The sequence below is a fragment of the Borostomias antarcticus genome, assembly GCF_949987555.1.
Source record: "Borostomias antarcticus genome assembly, chromosome: 4".
NCBI classification, from domain to species: domain Eukaryota; kingdom Metazoa; phylum Chordata; class Actinopteri; order Stomiiformes; family Stomiidae; genus Borostomias; species Borostomias antarcticus.
This window is the reverse complement of record NC_140237.1, coordinates 20237374-20264634: the sequence shown is the minus strand read 5'-3', so window position 1 is coordinate 20264634 and position 27261 is coordinate 20237374. Positions and strand designations below refer to the sequence as shown.

The following is a 27261-nucleotide window of genomic DNA, read 5'->3' as shown; positions in this document are numbered from 1 at the left end:
AGCTGAGTCAGTGAAGGGGTGGAATAATGAATGAAGAGGCGCAGGAGTGCCTTTCTTAGAAAACGGGCTCGGCGTTGTGAGAATGCATGAATGAGTAGAGCACAGGAAAAGAAGTGAACAGTTTAGCACACGAGAGGAGATATACATCCTTGTGAGTAAAGTACACAAGGGCAAATTACAGAGGCAAATAATTATAGGGAGCGTTAAAGTTGCTTGCGAGGAGATGGATGTGTGTGGCTGTCGCGATTTCATGAAATTTAATTAGCGTTTGCCTTTGACGATACCGCCGGTGGTTTTGCGCGACCAAATCAGAGCCCTGAGCGTATTTTTGATGAGTGACGCAGCTCCCAGAGATGTTTTTTCTCCATCAAGGTTAATAGTCTCCTCGAGGCTCCTATGCCTCAAGACATCAGGCCGACCTATTTTAAACAGCCGCCTGTCAATTAACGCCTTTCTATTTCCCTGCGTTTGACTATAAGCGGGGAAAGTGAGAGAGGAACTGAAAATAAACAGGACATGAGGTGGTGGAGCGCGAGAGAGATGGAGCCAGAGAGCAGGAGGGAGACCCTGATTAATTCGAGCTGGTGAGGAACAAGGGCTTAATTGCGTACGAGGGCTCCGCGGCAGATCGTTCGAGCCCGGAGGTTGAGGTTTATCTGGGATCTGTCTGGTGTTATGTGGGCAGGACTGTGAACAAACTACCAGGGGACCATAAAGTAGATGGAATACGCCGTCTGTAGGTCTCTGTCTGCCCGGTCATCTACTCGTTTCTTTTATTAATAGCTTTATCGCCTCTCTTGCCTGCCTTTTATAAGCTGGGCGTTTGTATTGATTGGACTATAAAGCAGTACTCTAAAATAAGAGCAGGCGAGACAGAGAGAGAGAGGGGGGGGGGCAACTGGGAAAAAGGGAGAGGTAGATGGAGGGAGTGAGGGATGAGAGATGAGAGAGGGGGGCTAACATGACATCTGTTATCACGCATGGAGCAGCAGTAAGAACTTTTTTTTCCTGTAAAAAATGTGCTTGCTGAAGAAAGTGTGAGTGTCTCATAAGCCCTTATGGGCTGGGCACCAAAAACGGTGTGTGACAGTAAAATAAACAATCAATCAAATCCATCAAGGCAATGCATCTCCTGAGACCTTTACTTATGATAGAGAGACAGAACGAGGTTAGAGAGAGGGAAGGAAAGGTGAGAGAGAAGAGAGAGAGAAGAAAAGGTGAGAGAGAGAGAGAGAGAAAAGGGAAGGTGAGAGAGAGAGAAGGGAGGGTAAGAGAGAGAGAAAGAAAGGTGTGTGAGAGAGAGAGAGAAAGAGAGAGAGAAGGGAAGGTGAGAGAGAGAGAGACAGAGAAGGGAAGGTGAGAGAGAGAGAGACAGAGAAGGGAAGCTGAGAGAGAGAGCGAGAGCATTAAAAAGCAGCGGGAACTCCACCAGGCCCACGCCACACCACAAGGTCAGAGCCGTGGTCGTCACGGGGGTGAATTAACGAGACTCCCCGGAGTTATCGTAGAGGGACATGCCGCCTAATAAAAAACACAGCCGCCTCATCTGCATACACGCCAGGGGATTGGCGGGCCCCAATATTTCTCCGGGCACGTTTTATGTACTGGTAAACACATCATTCTCCTTTGTCCTTCGGAAACGACCTTTGTAACGGCGCGCTTTCACTTCCTGCGGCTGGATTGATGGTCTTGGTGCCCACACCGAAGGCCCGGGGGTCTCCCTCCCCACCGGCGGGTCAGAGGTCATGCTGGTGGGGAGACGCCTGCCCCCTGACTGGTCTGTCCTTGGTGGCCAAATCTCGTGGTTCCTGACTGGTCTGTCCACGGTGGAGGTGAAGCATCCGGTTTCACCTCTACTTCCAGCTGCCTGTGTTGCCTTCCTGCCCTGCTGCTACTCTAGATAACCAGACGCTTGCCACAAGGATTATGTATCTCCAACACAAACACCTGCTCCACACACACACACACACACACACACACACACACACAAACAGACACACGTATGCATACACATACTGTATCAACACACACACACATACACACAGGCACACATACACACACACACAGACACACATACACACAGGCACACACAAACACACATCGATCCGTCTGTGTGCTCAGAGTGCATTGATATGTAACACAGAGAGGGAGCAGTCTCCAGTGAGAGCTTGCACTCTGACTGTCACTACTGTATGTCACAACACAGGGCTCGCTCTCTCTCTCTCTCTCTCTCTCTCTCTCTCACACACACACACACACACACACACACACACACACACACACACACACACACACAATCAAAGTGACACGTTCACAGCCACGAGCCACCGCACACAAGTCTGTCTCTCGGTGATAGACAAGACATTTCTGGCTCTTCCCACCAAATCCTTCTCCCCTGGCTTAGATGCAACACAATGTAAACCGTGGGAACTTCTCAGCCTATCACCGCCCCCCACCCTTCACCACTGCTCTGTGCTGCCTGACATGCCTCAAAAGTGATAACAACCATCAGCCCAAGCTTCTCAACCTCTCACCCCCTCCTTTACATACCTCTCTCTCTCTCACCCCCTCCCTTACATACCTCTCTCTCTCTCACCCCCTCCCTTACATAACTCTCTCTCTCACCCCCTCCCTTATACTACCTCTCTCTCACTGTCTCTCTTCCAAGTCTCCCTCTCTCTCTCTCTCTCTCTCTCTCTCTCTCTCTCTCTCTCTCTCCCTTATATACATCTCTCTCTCTCTCTCTCTCTGTCTCTCTCTCACACACACACTGTCTTTTCCAAACCTCTCTCTCTCACCCTCTCCCTCCATACCTCTCTCTCCTCCTCTCCCTTCAAACCTCTCCCTCTCAACCTCTCCCTCCATACCTCTCCCCCTCTCCCTTCAAATCTCTCTCACCCTCTCCCCCTCTCCCTTCAAACCTCTCTCTCTCCCCCTCTCCCTTCCAAATATCTTTCTCACCCTCTCCCTGCCAAACCTCATTCACACCGTCTCTCTTCCATACCCCTCTCTCTCACTGTCTCTCTTTCCACCTCTCTTTTTTTCTCTTTCTCTATTGCCCATTGCTCTCCCACCCTCTCTCTCTCTCTCCTCCACCCTCGGAAGCCGGAAAAGATGCACTTGTGACAGCTGTACGCCTCTGACGTATCTTGTCATCCTCCTCTGTTGGAGGCCAGAATCTCTGTGGGCTGCATTAATTAGCGCTGTCCTGACAGACAGAAACTGACAGATATGCGGACGGATGGGAAATAAGGGCTTGACGACTTGAACACAGCCCTTAATGATGAGCTGTCTGCTCAGTGTCACTCAACGTGCGCGTGCATGTGTGTGTGTGTGTGTGTGTGTGTGTGTGTGTGTGTAAATAGCGCCAAGTGTTCGTGGGATGGAGCGCAGAAGCTGGTGACAGAACTCTCTCTAATAAGAAGTGTCAGGTATTTTTTAGCGTCATGCTGCCCACCCTCTCCCGGGGACAGACGGTCCACCGTAAACACGGCGCTGCACAAGGGAAAAGAGGTGGACGTTTCAAGAGGCCATTCGTCATGAGAGCCCCCTGATTGTAGAGCAGGAGAAGCAGCCTGTCCCTCTGCTGACCGCTTGACCGCAGTTCTCTCTCGAGCGATCGCTGCTCCTGGTTCGCTGTCACCGCTGTCACTGTTCATGTTGTTCCCTCAGCCCTTCCACCCACACACGCAAACACACACATGCACACACACACACACACACTCAAACACACACAAGCGCACACAGACAGACACTAATAATCGCCGCTAAGGATGTGTAATACCCATAATCCCTTGGGCATACACAGCTGGACGGTGCTCGTCCCCTGCCCGAGGCTCAGTCGGCGCCGGCGGTTCTTAGGTTTATCTCTGACGGCCACATTTGGCCTGCACAAAGCCGACATGTCATTGGCAGGAGGAAGAGGGGGGCGGAGCAGTGGGGGGGGGGTATCTATCAAACCTTCCAACCTTTTTAGAGAACGTGCTCTCGTATGGTTTCCAGGGCCCGGCGAAAATTCTTTCTTTTCGGCATGTCTGTGGCCGTGCGGGTGGGTGTTGGCGTCTTTTGCGGAGCTAGTTGTATTATTCTTAATGTGACTGGCGTAAACGCAGGCAAGCACGTACGCACGCGCAAACACACACACACACGTGCAGTGTGGTCTTCAGGGGTGTTTATGCCTCCTGCGTTTGTCAGCTGAGCGGGTGAGACGGCAGAGTCAGCGTCTGAACTTCATGCTCAACTGTGGCTCAGGAGGTAGAGCAGGTAGTCCAATGATCTCAGGGTCGGCGGTTCAAATCCCGCCTTCTGTCCACATGTCGAAGTGTCTTTGGTCAAGACACTGAACCCCAAATTGCTCCCAATGAAATGAGCACTAGCACTTTGAATGCCAGCTGCCGCCATTGGTATGTGAATGTATGGGTGAATGAGAGGCCGCTGTAAAGCTCTGTGGATAAAAAAGCTCCATACAAGTGCAGTCCATTTACCATTTAACTAGAGACATTCGTCCAGATAAGTGGGCGGAAACAATTTGAGAGACTGAAAAAAAAACCTGCACTGCAGAACTGATCCAATGTCTTTTGGGCGGTGCTTCCTAATGGGCTGGTGGCATTTTTGGATTTCAATGTTTTGGTTCCCCACTCCAGTTTGTTTTTGGTAAGGCCGGTCCTTCACGCTATTGGAGGTGAAGGCAGTGGCTCTGATCGGTAGCGTCTGTTTTCGGCACTGTTCTAGCAACGGTTTTCAATGGAGATGCCGCCGGACTTTCAGAGGCGGAAAGCTTGGCATCGCCAATCTGGGGCCTCATTTATCAAAGAGCGTGTAAATTCTGGTGTAAAAGAGGGCGTACGACGAAAACGCGGAAAATGCGAAATGTAGCGTACGACGAGAATATTTACACGCTTTTCGGATCTATCAAAAATGTCGTATGCCCTTTTCTGCACGAGAAATCCGAGACTGGCGGAGAATAGAGCGTACGCGCACGCGCCTCGTGTTCCGCCCTCTCCACGCCCAAATCCAACCATATATGGTCAAAACTATGACAGCGCACAACGTGGATACCCCGGAAGGAACCGACATAATATAGCGTCGAGCATTAGGACAGACGTTTATGGAAAAACGCGGAAAGAAGAGAAACTTTTCGGAGACGGAGGTGCATGTGCTTGTTGGTGAGGTCCACGCGAGGAAAGAAAATCATCTTCGGAAGGTAAGCTATTTGTACGAGCCTACATTTGTCTGATTGCTCCTACAGTTGAGGTAGCCTACTGTACGTTTCTACTGTAGCCTACGTTTCGTGGCGTAGGCTACACGGACATGCTGTATTATGTGGCAATGAAGCAAACATTCCACACATTCTGTGGTAGGCTATGATTGATTCAGGACCAAAAACAGGGAACGATAACACAGATGACCACTTCATAATGTTAGACCACATTATTAAGACTCATCTAAATCACCCGGTAAATCACACTTAAGCATTTATTTGGCTGCCAACAGAAAAACATATCAATTGAATATGGCTACACAATAAAATGTTTAATGCATAATCAAGTTAACAGACAAACTCAAGGAAAATGACTGAAATTGTTTCTCCAGACTCTGACGTGGGGTGGGACTCAGAGGAGGGGGAGTCTGCAGTGGTCCTTGACCTGACGGTCGTGCCCCCGCGAGTTGTACCCTCCACCTCCAGCGCCACGACCTCCAGTGCCATCACCTCCAGCGCGCCGGCCTCCACCTTCTTATCAGCTTTGAATATATATCTTGGCAAACATAACACGGGATGATGTACAAGGAGGGGACAGATACCTAGTGAAAGTACTATTGGTTGCTAGTAAAAAGACAATAACGAGGGCTTGGTATAAGGTGGAACGCCCAACCAAGGAGCAGTGGCTGGGTGTTGTGGAGGAGATGTATGTTAGGGAGAGGTTCACGCATGCATTGATGATGCAGGAAGGAAAGTTTGAAGGGAGATGGGAAAAATGGATGGATTATAGAAGGAAGTGTGATGATACCACTAATATTAAAATTGTCATATTTGAGTAAGAAAAAAAGCTGCATGGATGGATGTACCCATAAGCTGTTATTGTAGGTTTTTATGTTTTATTGTATTGTCGTTGTATGGATGGAAAATGCTAATAAAGATTAAAAGTAAATAAGACAAAGAATATGTATCTTGGTTATGGACACACCAACAAGCCAGCCGTCACGCGCAGCGCCTGCCTCCAGTCTAGCCCCTACCCTGCTGTGCGCCAGGATGAATGAGTCATGCGTGGAGCCAGGCCACCGTGCCACTACACTTGTGATGAGCATGTCGGCGTCACATATGATTTGGGTATTTATAGTGTGCACATTTTAGCGATTCACATAGACGTATTCATTCACTGATGGTGCCCTTATGTGGGTGCAGTCGCCATCGCCGTCACCTATTTGGAGTTCTATCTCGGCCAGTATACTAGGCCGAGTAGCGCCGGATTCATTTAGGCTCGCATTACGCACAGGAGGACTGTCATTTATATGCTTACCAAACAGCAAACAGGTCCACATGATCACATATTGATGACAATCTAATTGGTCAATGATTGCCGTTTGATGGAGTGCCTGCATTAAGTGTGTGACATATAGCGCGGAAGGGTTTGGGACAGCGCATAGGTACAGTTTGGGGAACAAATCCATATCGAACCATGAATGAGCCGGTTAGAGGACACGTCTAATCTTGCATTGCGATATATGTTTGTGCTGAATTGGCCTAGTAGCCTACATGATTGTGCGTTCATGAACTGTCGCTCTTATTCTCTCCGTCAAACATAGTAATTCACCGACGCACCACCTGCGTCGCCAGTTCCCCCTGTGTTCAAAAAGGGCGTAGAACACCGTGTAAATCGGTAGGACAAGCTGAGAGGTGTCCTACAAAAGCGCGGAGAAAGGCGACTAAATTTTCGCCCTTTCGGCTTGATAAATCGCAATGTGGGGGGGGCAAATGGCGTACGCCTGAACTCGCGAAAAAGACCGTGTAAAAGAAGGCGTACCTCAATGATAAATGAGGCCCGTGCGTTGGCTGCTCAGGTCAGACAAGAGCCACAGAACAAGCTGCTCCTCAGCTCGGCTCTGCTGTACTGGACCTCGCTCTTCCTGCTTCTCCTGCTGGGTGCCTGGGTTGTTCTATCCCTATCTGTCGTCCCGGAATGTTCTTTTCTCCTCACCTCAACTGCTCCACCTCTCTCTTCCTTCTCTCTCTCCTACCCCCCGTGGATTATGTTTCTATGACCTCCCCCCTTCTCTTTCTCTGTCACTCATCCCCCATTCTATCTCTCTCTCACTCCCCCCCATCCCTCTCTCTGTCCCAGGCGCGCGGCCCCTTCGGCGGAGTTCTCGGTGGACCGGACGCGCCACCTCATGTCCTTCCTGACCATGCTGGGGCCCAGTCCCGACTGGAACGTGGGCCTGTCGGCCGAGGACCTCTGCACCAAGGAGTGCGGCTGGGCCCAGCGGGTGGTCCAGGACATGATCCCCTGGGACGCGGGTACCGACAACGGGGTCACCTACGAGGTGAGTCGCCCCCCCCCCCCCCCCGAGTTGCCCCCCCCCAACGAGCTGAGCTGTTCTCTCATCCAGAGTCGATACTTGCCGTATGCTGACTGCATGAGGCATCCGTGGGTTAACTTTGAATATCGGTGTCAGGTCGCGCCTCAACACGACTCTCGCCCTCGTACCTCCCCACCCCCCCTGTCTCCTCTCCCGCCTCCACTCCGCCCTGCGGTGCTGTCTGCCAGCCCCCCGACCCCACACCCCCGCTCCCTCAGGGGCCTGCTGTCTCCAGGGTGTCGCCAGTCAGCAGTATTAACAAGGGCGTGTGAGCTGTGTGTGTGTGTGTGTGTGTGTGTGTGTGTGTGGGTGTGTGTGTGTGGGAAACCTTTGGCTGATCCCCGAGAAGTCACAGACAAACCCAATGAACTGCTCTCTGCTGCTTGTCTTGGCTTGCTCCAGGAATGATCTCATACATGTAGACACACACGCACGCACACTCACGCACACACACACACACACACACACACACATACTGTACACACATACACACACACACACACACACACACACACGCAGACCCACAAACACATCTCTTGTGTCAGCGCCCCACTTATTATGCTGACAGACACACTTCTTGCACAGCAGGGTTAAAAAAATAAAGACTTGCATAAAAACAGGTCAAAGTTCGTGACGAGACCCTGCAGACCTTTGTTTTATTGTTCAACAGTTTCAATATTTCTTAATGGTCTTGCGTGAGAACTGAGGAGTTTTTCAGAAGTTTCACTAATCCTGTGGTGCTCTCTTTCTCTCTCTCTCTCTCTCTCTCTCTCTCTCTCTCTCTCTCTCTCCCCCTCTCTCTCTCTCTTTCTCCCCGCCTGTCTGTCTCTCTCTGTCTCTCTCCCTGCATGTCTCTTCTCCCCCTCTCTCTCTCTTAGTGTTCTGTAAGAATGTCTCAATAAAGAGCACCAAAAGTCTCTCTCTCTCCACTTGTCTCTTTCTGTCTCTGTCTCTCTCTCTTTCTCCCTCTCTCTCTCTCCCCCTACCTGTCTCTTTTTGTCTCTGTCTCTCCCTCCCTCACTCTCTTTCTCTTTCTCCCCGCTTGTCTCTTTTGGTCTCTCTCTCCCCCTCTATCTCCATCTCTCTCTGCCTCTCTCTTTCTGTCAGTGTGTGACACTGCCACCTATTGGTGAGACCGTGTATGGCCACCATTGACGATTTGGTCTTGTTTGCAAAAGCTTGGGAGCAGCATTAATCACAAACACACAGAACAACACCCATAGTGAACTGAATATTAATTTGAACCGGGGATTGCTCAGGGGTTGTTCTGCATTCGAACAAAGTCTGCATTTATGCATTCTCCTCCCAGACAGCAATCCGATCAGGGCCATATACAAGCCAGATCTGGCACTTGTGGCTTAGTTCCGGCCAATATATGGCCCAGATCCGCTTGCTATCTGGGCTGGTCATCCTCGGACGAGCCCTAGATCCACCATGCGTCTGGATAGCTCAACAGCACTTTGTGCCCCTGCATCTTTCTTAAGCACATCAACGTACGTTAGCGTGGGACGCCCTTGTGATCGATGCCTGCTGGGTTCTCTCCCGCGGCGCCGGTTTGGTGGCTGGCAGCTCCTGGTGTCTCAGGCAGTGACCAGCCAGCCTCGTTCTCCTGGCTGCTATTTTCTCACTCACCCTTGGTGACCCCTCATAGAGATGCTTATTGATAACACGCTCGCTCTTGTACTGCACGCAGCATTCTGGCTGTAGCGCCCGTCTAGGGACTTCTGCAGGGTGGGGCTTCAGGGTCCAGCATTCACAGCCATATAGGAGAACGGACTCATAGCATAGAAGAAGCTGAGCTTGATTTGTCGGGGGGAGGTTGGAGTTCCACACACTGGCCATGCTGCTCAGAGCCCTCCATTTAACCACTTTCCTCACTTTAAGGTCTTGCTCGGACGAGTTGACCCATGAGAAAGTAATTGACTTCCTTCAGAGCAGTGCCTCCTGTTGTCGTTAGGGGTGGCTGGTCCGGGAGGATGTCATACTATAGGTGATAACCTCGCTTTTCCTGTCATTTAGCAGAAGGCCGACCTTGGCACACTCTGTCTGCACTCTGCCCTGGAGCTCTTGTCCCTGCTCCATATGGTCAGAGAGCAGGCTGATGTCATCCGCGTAGCCCAGGTCTGTTGGGACTTCAGCGGGGTGTCGTCTCCACCTCTTAGGCGTAATAGTGAGGCTGAGTTCCTGCTCCTGTCCACTGATGGCCTTCCGGAGTGCATATTGCAGGACCATGATGAAGAGGAAGGGGTCAAGGGTGTCCCCAGCCAGCAACACCCCAGCCAGGATGTCAAACTCCTCGCTGTTTCCATCTGGGGTCACCACCTTGGCTCTGGGACATGGTCTATATAATGGCCCGGAGTAGATTGGGAGGAAGACTGTGGAAAGCTTAAGTATCCTCATCATCATCATCATCACTTCATGTTGAGTCAAATTCCTTTTTGAAATCGATAGAACACAGAGCTGTCAAGTTGTTCTTTTTCATCGTCACAAAAAAACATTTTGGTTCTCCCTCAGGTGAGGGTCGATGGCGTGCCGTGTCCGGTTCGGTATCATGCAATTGTACATCTTTGCGATGTCACACGTCATACTGATGCCACGGTATCTGGTTTCAAGAGATTTAGGCACTGGGTTGCTGTTAAGACGGACCACGTATCAGGCTGGTTGTTTTTCATCAAGGCAAAGGTTGCAAATCTCCGGCCTTCCCTCCGGAGAGTTCCGTCCCTCGCTGACCGCGATCGACACAGACCACCCCGCACATCAAAGCAGAACTGCAGCCCTTCGGCGAAAGACAGATTATCTCCCCCCCGCATGTGCCGGACAGTGATCCCGATGGGGTCTCGATGCCCCTCTGGTGGATGAATGGTTTGTTTTGTGTGCCTGTGCCTCCACACAGCCCCTGGCTCCATTGTTCTCTATTAGACCCCTGCTGGCAGAGCATGGCTGTTGACCGATGGAACCGTTCACCCAGTTATCCCCTAAACTCAGCTACGCGTGTGTTCAGGTCCCTGTTGTGGTGAGGGCCACTGACAGAGCGGTATGATCCCGAGGGGGACCTCGCTGCCCTTGGTGAATTCAACTTTTATTTTAGAAACCAAAGAAATGTCCCCATTGATACAGATTCAGTGTTAAGGTCTGTGTGTGTGTGTGTGTGTGTGTGTGTGTGTGTGTGTGTATGTGCGTGTGTGTGTTTTCGTATATATCTGCCGATGTGTGTCCTTGTGTTTTCACTCATGGTGTGTTTGTATCTGTATGTGTGTGTGTGTGTGTGTGTGTGTGTGTTTGTGTGTGTGTGTATGCATGTACGTGTGTGTGTGTGTGTTCTCTCTATCAGTCTCCCAACAAGCCCACGGTTCCCCAGGAGAAGATCCGCCCCCTGACCAGTCTGGACCACCCCCAGAGCCCCTTCTACGACCCGGAGGGGGGCGCCATCATCCCCGTGGCAAGGGTCGTGGTGGAGCGCATCGCCAGAAAGGTCCGCTTGCACACACACATACACACACACACACACACACACACACACACACACACACACACACACACACACACACACACACACACACACACACACACTCCTTCTCCATCCGCTGGCTTCCCTCTCTTCCTTCGCTCTGTCTTTTCTCATTTCACTCCTTCTCTGCACAATACATAAACATAACCTTTTATCCTAACCCCAACCCTTACCCTTACTTTAACACCTAACCTAACCCCAACCCTTAACCTTCCCTTAACACCTAACCTAACCCTAACCCCCCAAAAATCTTTAAACCTAATCCTAAACACTAAACCTACCTCTAAACATAACCTCTTACCCCTAACCCTAATCCTAACACTATTTTGAAAACCCAAGGCCTAAACCCCAACCTTTGACCCTAAAAATAACTTGTGAAGACCTTCCAAATGTCCCCATAAGGCACCATTTTTCTTGTTTAACTATTCTTGCGGGGACATTGGGTCCCCACAAGTGTACTTAAACAGGGCCATGCACACACGCACACACACACACACACACACACACACACATATACACACACCAAGCCTTGTGTGAGGGTAGCTGTCTCGTGGCATTCATACTACATGCTCACAAGATGCTGAGTGTACTGTATTATACCCATACCAGAAAAGACTGGTAGAAGAAGTCAATTCACAGGCAGAGGGACACAAATCTTTACTTGCTGTGGAGTCTGTTTCCCATCACTTCCTGATTGTAGGTAGGCAGGTTTCCTTGCAAAAAAAATATTTTCTTTTGCAATACAGCCTGGGAGTACTTGCCTTTAACTACTCCAGCAGCCAGGGTTTGCCAAATCCAGTCAGAAGAACGGCGAAAACCTCTTTTCCTCTGAGAAACTTTGCTAGTGCATAGGCTGCTCTTGTTCTTGTTTAATTTTTGTTATTGAGTCTATTTCTTCAGTAATTGCACTTGGCTGTGGCTGTGTTTATTCTATGAACGTTAACGCTACCGCTCATTGCTTCGGGAGAGGAGAAATGACTAATATAATACAATATTATGTAAAGTAAGATTAAGGATTGTAATGTAAGAGTAATGACTGTAATATACAGTAATGTTATGTAATGTGTTTTGCCAGCATCCTGGATTTCATTTTCATGCACCAACTATGGGAACCAATCATGGGCTGCGTCCCCACTGGGGGGCAGAACAGCAGTTAAAACGCAATCCCTGATTGGTCCACTAATTTTGTCATTTCCTGAAAACGATCTGGGTGGCTAGAAGTCTGTATCGCTAAACCTTTTTTATTCCAGACTGTAAAAATTGCAAAAACATTTCTTTTTTTGCGAGGAAGTCTGGCTTCTAGGTTAGTTGGTAGGCGCACATTGATCCAGAGTGGAGGAGAGGAGATGGATCAATAGTGATTTAGGGTGATTACGATCCTGTACAGTAGATACGCTGCCTCGGTCTGGGGCAGAGTGCCAGCCAGTACAAGGACTCCAGAGGTCAGAGTAGACTGCCGGCAGCTGTAGATCAGGAGGTAGAGCGGGTTGTCCAATGATCGTAGGGTCAGCGGTTCGAATCCCGGCTCCTTCTGACGACATGTCGAAGTGTCCTTGGGCAAGACACTGAAACCCAAATTGCTCCCAATGAGTAGGTTAGCATCTTGCATGGCAGCTGCCGCCATTGGTGTGTGTATGTGTGTGTGAATGGATGAATGAGAGGCATTCATTGTAAAGCGCTTTGGAAAAATAAGTGCAGTCCATTTCCCATTACTACTGGAGCGTACACACACACCGCCAGACCATCAATCTCTGCTGGCTCCGGCCAATCCGCACAGCATCGCTGTCCAAAGACTGATCATGCACGCCTGTACCCTGTCACATAAGATGATGAGCAGACACACACAGACACTCACGCATCACACACACACACACACACACTCGTTTGTTATTTGCCCTCAGCGGACATGTCTACATTTCACCTCCACATGCCTGTGTGCACGCGTGTGTGTGTGATGTGGCCAGGGTGAGGGACTGTGTAAGCTGACCTCCCTGTTTACTCGCTCTCTCTCTGGTAGCCGTCAGAGGCAGAAGGAGGAGCTTATGGCAGAGTGGTATGTATGCCGCAACGCCGGCGTGTGTTTGTGTGTCCGCAGGGCGAGCAGTGTAACATCGTGCCTGACAACGTCGACGACATCGTGGCTGACATTGCTCAGGAGGACAAAGAGGAAGGTCTGGGTCTCTCGCACTCTCATTTTTTAAATCTCAAATTCAATCTCTCTCTCTGTCTCTCTCTCTCTCTCCCTCCTACTCTTTCTCTCTCAGAACCCGAAAAACAATTTGTCACTGCAGCACTGTCAAGTCGTTGCCCCCCCCCCGCCCATGGGACAGGTTGCTCAGATGAACAGTGTGACACTAAAACCAAACACCTCCGCCTCTCTCTCCCTGTCTGTCCCTCCCTCCTCCTCCTCCTCCTACTCCTTCTGCTCCTCCTTCTCCTCCAGACGACACCCCAGAGACGTGCATCTACTCTAACTGGTCGCCCTGGTCGGCCTGCAGCTCGGCCACCTGCGAGAAGGGCAAGCGCATGCGCCAGAGGATGCTGAAGGCCCAGCTGGACCTCAGTGTGCCCTGCCCCCACACCCAGGACTTCCAGCCGTGCATGGGCCCCGGCTGCAGAGACGAGGGTGAGGGCCCGGCGGGCGGCGGACGCGGACGCGGCCCATGTAGGTGGTCGCCGGATCTCACACGGTCGTTCCTAGCGCTGAAACGTGGGCGGTCGGGTCCGGCGATCGGGCCGATCCGCCGGCAGGTGGGGGGGAGGGGGGGCCGGGAATCTCGATGGGCGCCGCGGTGTCACAGAGCGGGGCTGGAGGTGGGACTTTGCTGTCGGTGCATGACGGGTTGTCGTGGTATTATGGTACAACCGGTCACCAGGAACTGAAATAGAACTGTATAGGACTATATGACGCGGCCGCCATATTGGTCAAGTCTGATGAAATGCTGTGGGAGAACGCGGAAATCCCCATTGACTTCAAGGTTAAAAAAACCCGAAACAAAACAGTAAACTGTGAAAAACAATCGGGAGTTTGGTAAACATGAGTTTGTAATTCCGATAGTGTACTCTGCCAGTTATTTTGACTCTTGAAGTGCTACTTTTTAGCATTTTATGGGGGGTGGGGTTTACGCCGGAGTCAATGGCGACTTACGCATTCTACCACCTCATTACGCCAGACCAATATGGCGGCACTGGTCGTGATACAGGCATTTGGTGGACATTACAACTGCTGCATACGATGGTACAGCAGCAGTGGATGGTGCATGGTGGACAGTAGCGGTCTGGATAAACGAGGGGATGGAACCAGGTGATGAAGCGTGGAGGTGAAGGATACCAATTAAATGCTGCCTTGATTTATTAGCAGTAATCTTGAATGTACATCAACGCCCACGCTGGGGCCCGTGAGGGGTTTTATGAGTACGTGCGTCATTTCTGTTAGCCTTCCAGAGGTTATTGCATCGATTCAGTCTCAGAGGCTAGTAAAAGGTCAGAGCTGCTTTAGGAGAGTTCTTTACTCTCGGGGTGGGTGGGCGGTGGTGGTGTGGGGGGGGTCAGCGATGAAGACCCTCAGCTCATTTGTACGGGGAGCCAGTAAAGCTGTAGCAGCAGAGAGAGAGAATTGCTGGAGGCTGATGTTGTTTTTTACGAGGGCAGACATCTTGTAACAGGCTAATACTGAGAGGAAGAACATTGGCTGCTCGCTAGCTTTATGAAGGCACACATAAGGTTATGGGAGAACACACTCGTGCTGGGGAATTATGGCCTATGAGCATGTTAAAGTGGAGGGCGTATGACGAGCAGTGTGAGCACGTCTGTGTCCTAACGTGTGTTTTTCATGTATCATTGTCGTAGCAGCATGCCTGATTGTATAAAAATGTTGTCAAAGTTTGAGTGTGTGTGTGTTTGTATTCATTCAGGGCTCTATTGATGATTTGATTACAGCTGCTTTATTGAGCAGAACTAAATGCAGCTCTCAATCTGAGTTTGCTGGATCTGGATTTAGAGACTCATGAATCCACAGGAGCTCATCTCCTCCCGACTACCCAACTTAAACTTACAGTACCCCCTTCAACACAGCTGAACACAGCACAGCTTAACCTCCATCTAACACAGCTGAACACAGCACAGCTTAACCTCCATCTAACACAGCTGAACACAGCACAGCTTAACCTTCCTCCAACACAGCTGAACACAGCACAGGTTAACCTCCCTCCAACACAGTTGAACAAAAGACAGCTTAACCTCCCTCCAACACAGCTGAACACAGCAAAATGTAACCTCCCTCCAACACAGCTGAACACAGCACAGCTTAACCTCCCTCCAACACAGCTGAACACAGCACAGTTTAACCTCTCTCCAACACAGCTGAATACAGCACAGGTTAAGCTCCCTCCAACACAGCTGAACACAGTACAGCTTAACCTCCCTCCAACACAGCTGAACACAGCACAGGCCAATCTCCCTCCATCCCAACTCACAGGTGCCTTGTTAGGGTACTTGGCACCTCTGTCTAACTAGTGACCTTTGCCCTTTGACCCCCCTCCCCCAGACGCTTCCACCTGTATGATGTCGGAGTGGATCGCCTGGTCGCCGTGCAGCGCGTCCTGCGGCATGGGCATGCGCTCGCGAGAGCGCTACGTCAAGCAGTTCCCCGAGGACGGCTCCGTGTGCACCCTGCCCACCGAGGAGAGCGAGAAGTGTGTGGTGAACCAGGAGTGCAGTGAGTATCCGCCCGGGCGACGCACAAAACGCTCAAAAACACATTACCCATCTAGAGGTATGATTCCAAAGAATGAAATTTCATAGTTATGCGCATACCATTTTAACTAATGCAGAACTCCAATAACCTCCTCCTCCCATACCCTCCACTCCTCTCCAGCCCCTAGCAGTTGCCTGGTGACAGAGTGGGGTGAGTGGGATGCCTGCAGCGCCACCTGCGGGCTGGGAATGAAGAGGCGGGAGCGCATGGTGAAGATGCCGCCCGCCGACGGCTCCATCTGCAGCGCGGAGGTGCTGGAGGTGGAGAAGTGCATGATGCCGGAGTGCCGTGAGTATCTGCTCCTCCTACAGGAAGGGCGGGGCATCTTCTCGGTCAATGCGTCAGATTAGATGTGAATAAACAGAAGAAGAAAATAAGGTGGTTTTAGGATATGAAAAATGTTGTAACTGCCTGTTTGGAATGTCACAAATCTCACATGTGGCTATTGCATCTGAATCCGACATAAGAAACAGTCATGTAATCATTACTCGTTACACCTCCATAGTCTTCTTCAGTTTCTGTCCTAATTACCTCTGCTCCAGTGACAGCGTAGGGCGAGAGGTCATGTTTTCTCTGGGGTGTGTTGGTTGTTTGGTTGGTTGGTTCTGGAGCAGGATTACACAAAAACTACCAGACCAATTTTCATGAAACTCGGTGGAGGGGTGTAGCATTGACCAACCCATTAAATGTTGGAGCTGATCCGAATCACAGGGCAGTTCCACAAATGTAAACAAAACTTAGAGCGAAGCCAGCTCCCCGTGTGGGGGTGCTAGAGCCACGGAGTTTGGACAGGGGCGCTAGAGCCACAGAGTTTGGACAGGGGCGCTAGAGCCACGGAGTTGGGACAGGGGTGTGCAGGGGGGAGTGCACCGGCCCGCCTCGCCCCCACTGAGTCGCCAAAACACGGCCATCCATTCATTGAAACGGCCATATCTCGACATGGGAAGGTCACAGAGACACCGGATTTGGACTGGCATAAAGCTCTTGACCTACCGATGCAGCAATACCAAACATGTCCTATACGAACGTGCGTGCGCACAGAGCCACGAAATGCACTCACGGGCGGAGGTCTGTGTTTCGCAGTCACCACGTCTACTTTATTTAGCGACAAGCATAACGCAAATGATCGGCTAGATCCGAAGATAACAGGAGACGCTGACCCAGGAACTAATGTCTGGCTGCGTGGTTGTGTTGGGTGCATGCGCAGACACCATCCCCTGCATGCTGTCCCCATGGTCGGACTGGAGCGACTGCAGCGTAACGTGTGGGAAGGGCCTGCGGACGCGCCAGCGCATGCTCAAATCCCCCGTGGAGCTGGGGGAGTGCACGGAGGAGCTGGAGCAGGTGGAGAAGTGCATGCTGCCAGAGTGCCGTAAGTAACACACACGCACACACACACACACACACACACACACACACACATACAGTACTGTACACATGCGCATGCACATACATGCACGCACATATACACACGCGCACATACACACACACACACACACACACACACATACTGTACACACGCGCATGCACACAAACGTACACACACACGTACTCTCAACACTCAATGTGCAACTTATTAACAGTTTAATGTTCATTGTGCAACCTGGCATGCACACAGAAACCAGCCTTTTAGAATAGACTTTGGCAACATCTGCTGGTGGTTGTTTAATACTCAACACTCACCGATAGCCTGGTCATGGGAATAGACTTGTGAAGTAACTGCTGATTTATTATAGAGCCGATGGCGTCCTCAATCTGCTCTAGCTTTGGCTCACAGAGGGGACCATGTGCTCGCATAATTGAGTTAATACCCCCTATATATATATATTTCAGTCACGTGTGGAGACTTAGCAGATGTAGTGCCATAAAAAAGTAACACACATCCTCCCTCAGTTTCCCAAGAAAACTCTAATGAAGACTCTAATGAGTAGGATTAAGTAGCAGACGGTGCCTGTTTAATTCTTAACTGGCTTGTTTCATTGTGCAGGAGTAATGAGCTTGGTCACTGGTATTTCTGTGAGGACATCCTACCAGAGACGTTCCCTGGGGTGAGACTTGCTGTCTCTAATTGCAAGTCACCGGCGTGTTCATCACCCCAGCTTTGCTTTTCTTAGAGGACACCAATACATGTAGTGAATTTTCAAGTATCATGTGTCATATTTAGGACATTTCAGTCAATAAAGGGTAACACCAGATAAATCCCCCATCCCCCAATCCCCCTCACTTCTCCTGATCTATCCTCCCAACGGCACCCCACTTCATATCTGTCTTGATCTCTCCCTCCTCTCTCTCCCTCTCCCTCCCATCTTCTCTCTCCCTCCTCCTCTCTCCCTCCCATCTCCTCTCTCCCTCCTCCTCTCTCCCTCTCATCTCCTCTCTCCCCACCCCTCTCTCCCTCTCCCTCCTTCTCTCCCTCTCCCTCCCACACTCCTCTCTCTCTTCCTTCTCTCTCTACCTCTCTCGCTCTCCTTCCCTTTGTCCTGCCTGCCCTCTCCCTCTGCTCTCTGTCCGTCCGCGCTCAGCGACAGACTGCATGGTGTCCGAGTGGACCGAGTGGTCAGAGTGTAACAAGTCCTGCGGGAAGGGCCACATGATCCGGACGCGGATGGTCAAGCTGGAGCCCCAGTTCGGAGGGGACCCGTGCCCAGAGACCGTCCAGAGGAAGAAGTGCAAGGTCAGGAAGTGCAACAACCGTGGCCAGGCCAACAGCGACGAGAAGCGCCGCCGCAAAGAGATGCGCGAGAAGAGGCGGAGCAAACAGGGCAGGGAGGAGGCGACCGCCGAGCACCCAGGTGCGTGCCCCCCATCATCATCATTATCATCATCGTTATCATACCATTGTTTTGTTTGTTTTCATGATATTATTCATGATTTAGTTGTTTTATTTAGCACATACAGTACAATATTACATGACAAAATGGTGCTTAAAGCTGGCAGTTACTCCCTGTGTCTCGTTCTCTCTGTTTCCCACCCGCCCGTCTTCCCTCTGCTCAGGCTGTAAGATGAGGGCGTGGTCCAGCTGGACGGAATGTTCCAAGCTTTGTGGCGGGGGAATCCAGGAGCGGCTCATGACGGCCAAGAGGAGGTTTAAGACCGCCCAGCTCCCCAGCTGCAAGGACAGGAAGGAGATCAGGGCCTGCAACGTGCACCCCTGCTAGGAGCTAGGGAGGCATGGGGAGGGAGGGAGGGAGGGAGGGGAGGAGGGGGGGGAGGAAGGGGGGAGGGGGGTTGGGTGTGTGGGTGGGTCGGTCGGTCAAAGGAACAGGGTGTAGATGACTACAGGGGTTGGGTACAGGGCAGTCTGTGGCACACTGTCACCCAATGATCCAATGCACTCTGTTGAAGGCTGGCACAGACCTGAATCTGTCTTGGTTTCATCCGCGTGGCCAGTGAGACTATCCAGAAGCTCTGAGGACCACTCAGAGAGCAGCACCAGGTCAGATTTCACTTTAAGGAGGCTGTAGAGACCAAGACAGACTCCGTGCTCGTTGTGTCTTAGCTAAGTGGTTCCCAGCTATTCCGATGACGGTGACCTGTCCCTGGGATCTCTAGCTGGCAGAGAGCTCTCAAACAAACTAGCCTGGGAAAGAGAGAGGTTTAGCCTATCCCGAGAAAACAATACTGTTCAGCAAATAAAAAGTAAAAGTTTGAAGAGTTTGAGGAACACCAAAACAGTTTGGTCCGTGAAACATGGATGGGAATTAGACTGATTCTCTCCTGTGTGTAAAAATGAGCTCTTGTTACATATAGGATTCTTTTTTGCAAGATTACTGTAAACTTGTTGTGGTATATTATATATTGAACAATGCTGATTATGAAATGCCGATTGATTTAAATAAGATGTAGAGCTGTTATATCCTGTGGTATCTTTTTCAGTAGTGAATTATATTACAGAACTTAAAGCACAGGTACCCAGTCATTCCAGCATTTTGTATAAACCTTCAAATAACGCAGTTTCTAGGATACAAACCCCGCCCTCTGTGACTTTTTACCCAGCTATACTACTGGACACCGAGATCTATGATTTTGTGCATTATGATTATTATGATTATTATGATTATTATTATTAGATAATTTTGTTATTTTTTTCACTGTGGATTTTTTGATAAGAATGTCACCTAAGGTTCTTACCAAAGTCTTGTGTAGATGTTTTTTAGATGTCTGTCTCTCTCTCTCTCTCTCTATCCTTTCTCTCTGTTCCTCTAACATCTTAATATTTTGGAATATATCACCTTTACAATAAAAGTAAATGTGACAAATTGTCACACGGATGTGTCTTTTTCTTTGGAGGTTGGAAGAAATGCATGCTCTACCACATGCACTTAATGTAGTCCGCCACTAGATGGAGACATCAAGCAGAGACGGATCACTGTTTCTTGTGTAGGGGTGTGATTTCCATGAAAGTGTTGTACACATGCTGGCCACATAGTGACACCAGAGACCCGTTTAGAATTCAGTCTCGGGTTGTTGGGGTTGACCTGCTCCCCTCAGGTAAGAGGCGGAAACTTTGTATGTATTGAAATCTGCCACATAATAACTAATTATTTACAGGACCCCGAGGGCAAGCGCAGACAAGTACACACACGTGAGTGGCGACACAGCACACAACATACACATGTGACTTCAGGGGTGGCCTATGGAATGTGCCCTCTGCATTTTCCCATCCAAGCTGTCCTCCTCCAGGGGCAGCCAGGAGCAGTGGGGGGCCTCACCAGAGGCACCCGGGGGCCAATACCAAGTGCTCAGTCCAAGTCCTGGTCAGGAACAGGACTGAAGAGCATCTATTCTTCTGCATGTTTTTCATATTGGGTTCTTGGGAGGAAGCCCTAACGAACACGGAGATGACCTGCAAACTTAGCACGGAAAAAGGCCCGGGAGATACCCCACCTGAATACCTGATAATTTAGTGTCTTGCTCAAGGACATTTTGGAGCTGGGATCAAATTCAATCTATGTCTCCCTGCAATGAGAGGAATTTTACCTGGACGTACAGTATGCACACATATATAGGGGTGAAACTGCATTGATGTTCAATGCCCTGGCGAACAGCTTTGATGAAATCCGCCGTCGCTGAGTTTGCCTGGGGTCAGAACCTGAGGAAGGTCCGGTTCTGAGCTTGCCTGAGGTCAGAACTAGGGAAGGTCCGGTTCTGAATTTGCCTGAGGTCAGAACTAGGGAAGGTCTGGTTCTGAGTTTGCCTGAGGTCAGAACTGGGAAAGGTCCGATTCTGAGTTTGCCTGAGGTCAGAACTAGGGAAGGTCTGGTTCTGAGTTTGCCTGGGGTCAGAACTGGGAACGGTCCGATTCTGAGTTTGCCTGAGGTCAGAACTAGGGAAGGTCTAGTTCTGAGTTTGCCTGGGGTCAGAACTGGGAAAGGTCCGATTCTGAGTTTGCCTGGGGTCAGAACTGGGGAAGGTCTCGGCTCTCGTGCTCTCCGCAGACAGCTGGAGCTGTGCAGAATGGGGTGAATAATTAAATGCACACACACAAACACACACACACATATGCACTGACACACTCACAATGCCATAGAGTACATCCCCAGTTTCCATGCCAACCACACACGAGGTAGGACTACACGCTCTGTAGCAATGGGAGACATTCAATAAGACTTGTGATATCTGCTGACACGGACATTAAATATCCATGGCAACATCGGCCGGCAATACCTAAAGAGATGAAGATGAAATATGTGCACAATTGCAAAAGACAGTTTTTCCATACACTGTCTCTGTTTGCAGAGGAGAAGCTCAGAGACATATAGTGTGTATATGTCTGTGTGTGTGTGTGTGTGTGTGTGGTGTGTGTGTGTGTGTGTGTGTGTGTGTGTGTGTGTGTATTTGAGTGCCTGCACCCCCCAACTTCATTGAGTCTTCTGGTTTTGCGTACCTGTTGTTTTGGCAACCTTTCTCAGATCTGAACCATGTTGTGGGACTCTTCCTCACCAGGCCTAGAGACCGGCTTCTATCAGGCCCAGAGTCTGGCTTCTATCAGGCCCAGAGTCTGGCTTCTATCAGGCCCAGAGACCGGCTTCTATCAGGCCCAGAGTCTGGCTTCTATCAGGCCCAGAGTCTGGCTTCTATCAGGCCCAGAGACCGGCTTCTATCAGGCCCAGAGTCTGGCTTCTATCAGGCCCAGAGTCTGGCTTCTATCAGGCCCAGAGTCTGGCTTCTATCAGGCCCAGAGTCTGGCTTCTATCAGGCCCAGAGTCTGGCTTCTATCAGGCCCAGAGTCTGGCTTCTATCAGGCCCAGAGTCTGGCTTCTATCAGGCCCAGAGTCTGGCTTCTATCAGGCCCAGAGACCGGCTTCTATCAGGCCCAGAGTCTGGCTTCTATCAGGCCCAGAGTCTGGCTTCTATCAGGCCCAGAGTCTGGCTTCTATCAGGCCCAGAGACTGGCTTCTATCAGGCCCAGAGACCGGCTTCTATCAGGCCCAGAGTCTGGCTTCTATCAGGCCCAGAGTCTGGCTTCTATCAGGCCCAGAGTCTGGCTTCTATCAGGCCCAGAGTCTGGCTTCTATCAGGCCCAGAGTCTGGCTTCTATCAGGCCCAGAGTCTGGCTTCTATCAGGCCCAGAGTCTGGCTTCTATCAGGCCCAGAGTCTGGCTTCTATCAGGCCCAGAGTCTGGCTTCTATCAGGCCCAGAGACTGGCTTCTATCAGGCCCAGAGACTGGCTTCTATCATGCCCAGAGACTGGCTTCTGGGGTGCTGCAGCCTGACTCTCCTAGACAGGAGGCAGCAGTTGACTGTGTGTGCGTCTCTGAGTGTCTATGGAGGCATCAATCTATTGAGCCATCTCTCTTTCTTTGTCTATCTCTCTCTCTCTCTTTCTCTCTCTCTCTCTCTCTCTCTCTCTCTCTCTCTCTTTCTCTCTCTCTCTCTTTCTCTCTCTCTCTCTCACTCTATTTCTCTCCATCTCTGTATCTCTCTGTTTGCATCAATGCAGGATGTATGTATACAGTAGGTACTATAGTCTCAATGTCCACCTTGTACCCTAAGACTGCTTCAGGTAACCAAACACAGTCCCAGTGGAATGTGAGCTGTTACGATATCTCACAGCCCCTGTTCCTCATGCACTGAGACTGCTACTGTAACACTGATCATTGTAAAGCACATGATGTGCCTCACTGCATATGCTTTAATGTGTATGATTGATATACTGCACTATTCATATAATCAAGATTCAACTATGATCTCATATAGACAGATTGTTGGCACAGGAAACTATCCCCCTTTTATCTCATATGTCTCTCTGATGTGAATGAATCTGTGGTTGAAGAAGCTGGTTCAGGATCTGTAAGGGACTCAGTCAGTCTGTTGGAGATTCATGGAGAAATGATCCTTCCCAAAAGCATGGTTATGGAATTGATGCCTTACAACGACACCTCGTTATGAAGCAATTTAAGTACTTCATTATCACACTTTTAATCAGAGATAAAATAGTTGCCCCCAGGCCCACTGATGTCATTTAAAATAATGATGTGCACATTGAGAATTGGTGAATAAATTGTTTCTTGCTGCTTGTATTTGCATATATATTTATTGCATGCATATTTACATGCTTAAATTATTTATTTATTTTTAACATCAATAAATTTGCATGCTTTCATTAACAACAGGTGGCAGGTCATTCATATACTGTACTATCCCACATGCATCTATAGAATGGGAATCTTCAAACATACAGTAGGAATTTAACCCAGCTATATGGTCAGCATGATAGTGTTCAATACAGTTGGCTATCAAGTGAGGGACATGCATGTGGTGGTGAGCTGACATTGTAAATTGGTCAACTGATGGGTGTCACGGTGGTTCGGTGCGTTACACCGTCGCCTCACAGCAAGAAAGTCCTGGGTTCGATTCCTACAAGGGCCATCTCCCAGGCCTTTCTGTGTGGAGTTTGCATGTTCTCCACGTGCTCACTTGAGTTCTCTCTACATAGAACCCCAATACAAAAACATGCAGAAGAACAGATGCTCTTCAGTCTGTCTCTGACCAGGACTTGGACTGAGCACTTGGATTCGGTCCGGGCGTCACGTATGAGGCGGCCCACTGCCCCTGGCTGCCACTGGAGGACGACAGCTTGGATGTGGAAGCTTGGATGTGGAAAGTCAGAGGACAAATCCCACCGGCGACCACTGAAAAATGCATGGCATGTGTCGCCACTCACTCATGTGTGTTGGAGTGTAATGTAATTGCCGTGTGGTGAATAAAAGACCTTAGAGGTCCAGTAATTGTTTTTTATTTCAAATGAAAGAATGGAGTGGAGGCCATGTGTGGCCTGGGGCAGGGAAGGTCGTAACCACGCTGGCTGAGGAACAGAGGTGTGTTGTTGAAACAGTAAATCCGCCTCCATGTGGACTATAGCGCGGAACCCTCCAAGGACAGACCTCGGACCAGTCCGGTCACTGACGGAGAACGTGGTAGAGAAAGGAAAAAATGCAGGTGAGAGAAAGGGAGCAAAAAAGATATAACTGCATTAATCTTGCAACTGCTGTGGGAGGAGCTCATTCCTTCCCTGGATAGCCAGTCTATCCATCTGGACTGAGGTTGGAGGAAATATAAGATTTCGTAAACTAATAAGCCATGCAAGGAAATCAATATGGCCAGACCTGCAGAAGCTCTTTCCCGCAAATTTATAGACCTCAGAAAAATACCACGGCAGTAAAATAGCTGTGGCTTTATAACTTAAAGAAGGAGAACCAGTGCCCATGGAATGTTAATAACAACAACAAAAAACCTTGTAAGAGAAAATAACAGACAATGGTGGACTACTCAGTAGATCAGCTACCCAGTCATATCACACTATACTGGAGCAAAAGTAATGCGTTTGTGCATCATGCAATGCATAGGCTATGACTTTTGATTAGACACTGTAGTCCAGTCATAGATGAATCTGGCTCCATGTACTATGTTGTCCATTTATATGGTGTGAATGGATGGAGATTCATAGAATGTGAAGCTTTGTTTGCCAAAGTCTATTGCCCAGTACTATATATGTGTCACAATATCATAGTTGATTTTCACTTAATTGGAAAGGGTCAGTTTGTTTAGTGCATATTTATCTCATAGAGAGCACAGGAAAGCCCCCTCCTGACGATAGCAGAAAACAAATTCCCTGTCATGTTATCTCGCCGTTGCCAGGGAAACGCATTCCACAGGAATTCACCGTGGAGTAATCTGAAATTGACTGGCATCCCCCACCAAGGCGAGGGACCCCAAACGAGGTGGCTGCCGATGTGCCTGATTGTCATGGTTTAATTAAAGCTAGAGGACATTGTCGCTGACAGCAGAAATGAGAAAAGGAACATTTCATTCTTGTGAGATTGTTGTCAGCCACACTTAACGGCTTATCTAATGCAAACTTAAGTCTTCTATTCAGCAGAATTGAATTCTATTTAATTATTATTCGTCTCTCACTCACTCCTTGATTTATCCATAGGTTGGTTATTAAATCCATGTATTTGAGGAGTATACCTCACATTCCCTATGTGAGTAGCCTACAGCAGGAAAAGTAGAGTCTGCACACCAGAAATATGCTCCCAGGATTTTTTATTGACACCGAGGTGACATTTCGGGCTACAAGCCCTTCTTCAGACAAAGAACACCAGCAGAGACACGCCTTAAATAATAGGCTACCTAGTCTAAGGGGTCACATGACATAACATGTGACTGAGTCAATGCATGGGAAGGCCTACAAATAAGTTCACAAAAAGGTTAAAAGTATGTACATATATACAGTTTAAATACAAATCAGAGTAAGATGCAACACCACTGGAATATCACATGACCTAACATCAGGTGTATGCACCATCATACTGTGATGTGATACCAAGTGGAAGATACCGTAGAAGGGATAGCAACAACATGGTATTAAAACATCTCTGCAGGTTAAAAAGGTGACAATTTTGATCATACTAGCAAAAATAAAATACCACAGCAATGGAGTACAGGTGCACAGAAACCACAGATTACAGAAATAAAATCAGCTTGACTAGCAACTACACACAAGGCGTGGGGTGGAGGCAAATGCACTCTCACACACACACCCCTCTGAGAAGAGAACTGGCCAGAGAGTGTCATAAGAGGAAAGGTCTCAAATCAAAGTCTTCATTCAACCCTTTTGGAGAGAGTGTCCAAGGTGTAGATCCAGAATGCCTCCCTTTTGTGCAGTAATGTGTCGATGTCGCCTCCACAGCGAGGATGTTTGACCAGTTCAATGCCTAGGTATCTGAGAGAAGACACATTATGATGAGCATGAGTAAAATGAACAGCCAGTGAGCCTCTGATATCATAGTTACGGACGTTGGATCTGTGCCCAGAAATTATTGTATTTAATGGTCTTGTGGTATTGCCGATATACTGTAGGCCAGGCCGCATGGGCACTTGAGCATGTAAATCACATTGCTGGTCTTACATGATGTTAACTCTGATGTTAAAAGGTTTTCCTGTACGTGGGTGGTTGAATGTTGTGGTTTTGTGGGTGAAATTACATTGTGGACAGTTGCCACATCTGTAATTGCCATCAGGGATGATGTGTAAAAAGAGGCTGGGAGAGTGGTGGGAGGTGGGCTCTGACACGTTTCTGAGATCGGGTGGTCTCCTGAAGACAACCCGAGGTGGTGTGGGCAGACTGGGTCAGATTCAATAATGTGCCAGTGTTTTTGAACAATAGATTTAAATTCACAAGTGGTGAGTACTGGATAATTGGCTCTGGACTCTGGGTTCTTAGGTCTGGAACGGCTAAGACACTCTGACTGTGATGTATTAGAAAAGCGGGTGCGAGCCTCTGTGACCCATTCATGTTGGTACTGTCTCTGTAGGAAGCGTTTCTCTAGATCAGTGGATTGAGTTTGAAAGTCTTCATCTGAGCTACAGATACGGCGAATTTGACTGAACTGGAATGTGGGTAGGCTGTTCTTCTTGCCTACAGCAGAGCTACAGTATGAGGTGGGCGAGTGTTGTTTTTTTTAAGCCAAGAAAGACCGAAATTGTGATCTGTTGGATTCCTACCCCCTGTGGTTTCCAATACAGGGAGTTCCAAACACGCACGTGCAGTGCCACACACTCACACAGCACTGTTTTGGCAAGCGCACACACACACACACACATACACAGACATGTCTATAGCTCACCTATCTTAAAATCCTGCCATATGCTTGCCTTGATTTACAGTAGATGAGGAGTTGTTACAGTGTGTATGGTTCCAGGATACCAGTGTGTGTATGGTTCTATTAATAAATCCATGGTATGGTTCCACATACCCCCAAGCCTGCTACCTCTGAACTCCTTACCTCTGTACCTCAACTCACTCAGGCTGACTAAACTTGTATGGGTCTACATAACACCACATCAAACATTCTAGTAAATCAGATACTACAGATACTTCCAAACACGTCTGATTCCTAAAATCTTGAAATC

The 27261-nt window shown here is 49.2% G+C and overlaps 1 protein-coding gene across 1 annotated transcript in view; it reads left to right on the top strand.

Annotated features, from left to right (window-relative positions):
* The window catches only part of spon1a (spondin 1a), a gene marked incomplete at both ends in the record, with an annotated part of 78539 nt that extends 59539 nt beyond the window's left edge, over positions 1-19000 (top strand). Inside the window, 9 exons of the mRNA XM_084436564.1 lie at positions 7341-7542; positions 10910-11050; positions 13182-13257; positions 13530-13712; positions 15633-15803; positions 15963-16130; positions 17050-17214; positions 18365-18634; positions 18837-19000. Of these exons, the coding sequence (XP_084292690.1) occupies positions 7341-7542; positions 10910-11050; positions 13182-13257; positions 13530-13712; positions 15633-15803; positions 15963-16130; positions 17050-17214; positions 18365-18634; positions 18837-19000 (1540 nt within the window). The remainder of the gene's footprint in view (positions 1-7340; positions 7543-10909; positions 11051-13181; positions 13258-13529; positions 13713-15632; positions 15804-15962; positions 16131-17049; positions 17215-18364; positions 18635-18836) is intronic.
* Between the last annotated feature and the right edge of the window lie 8261 nt (positions 19001-27261).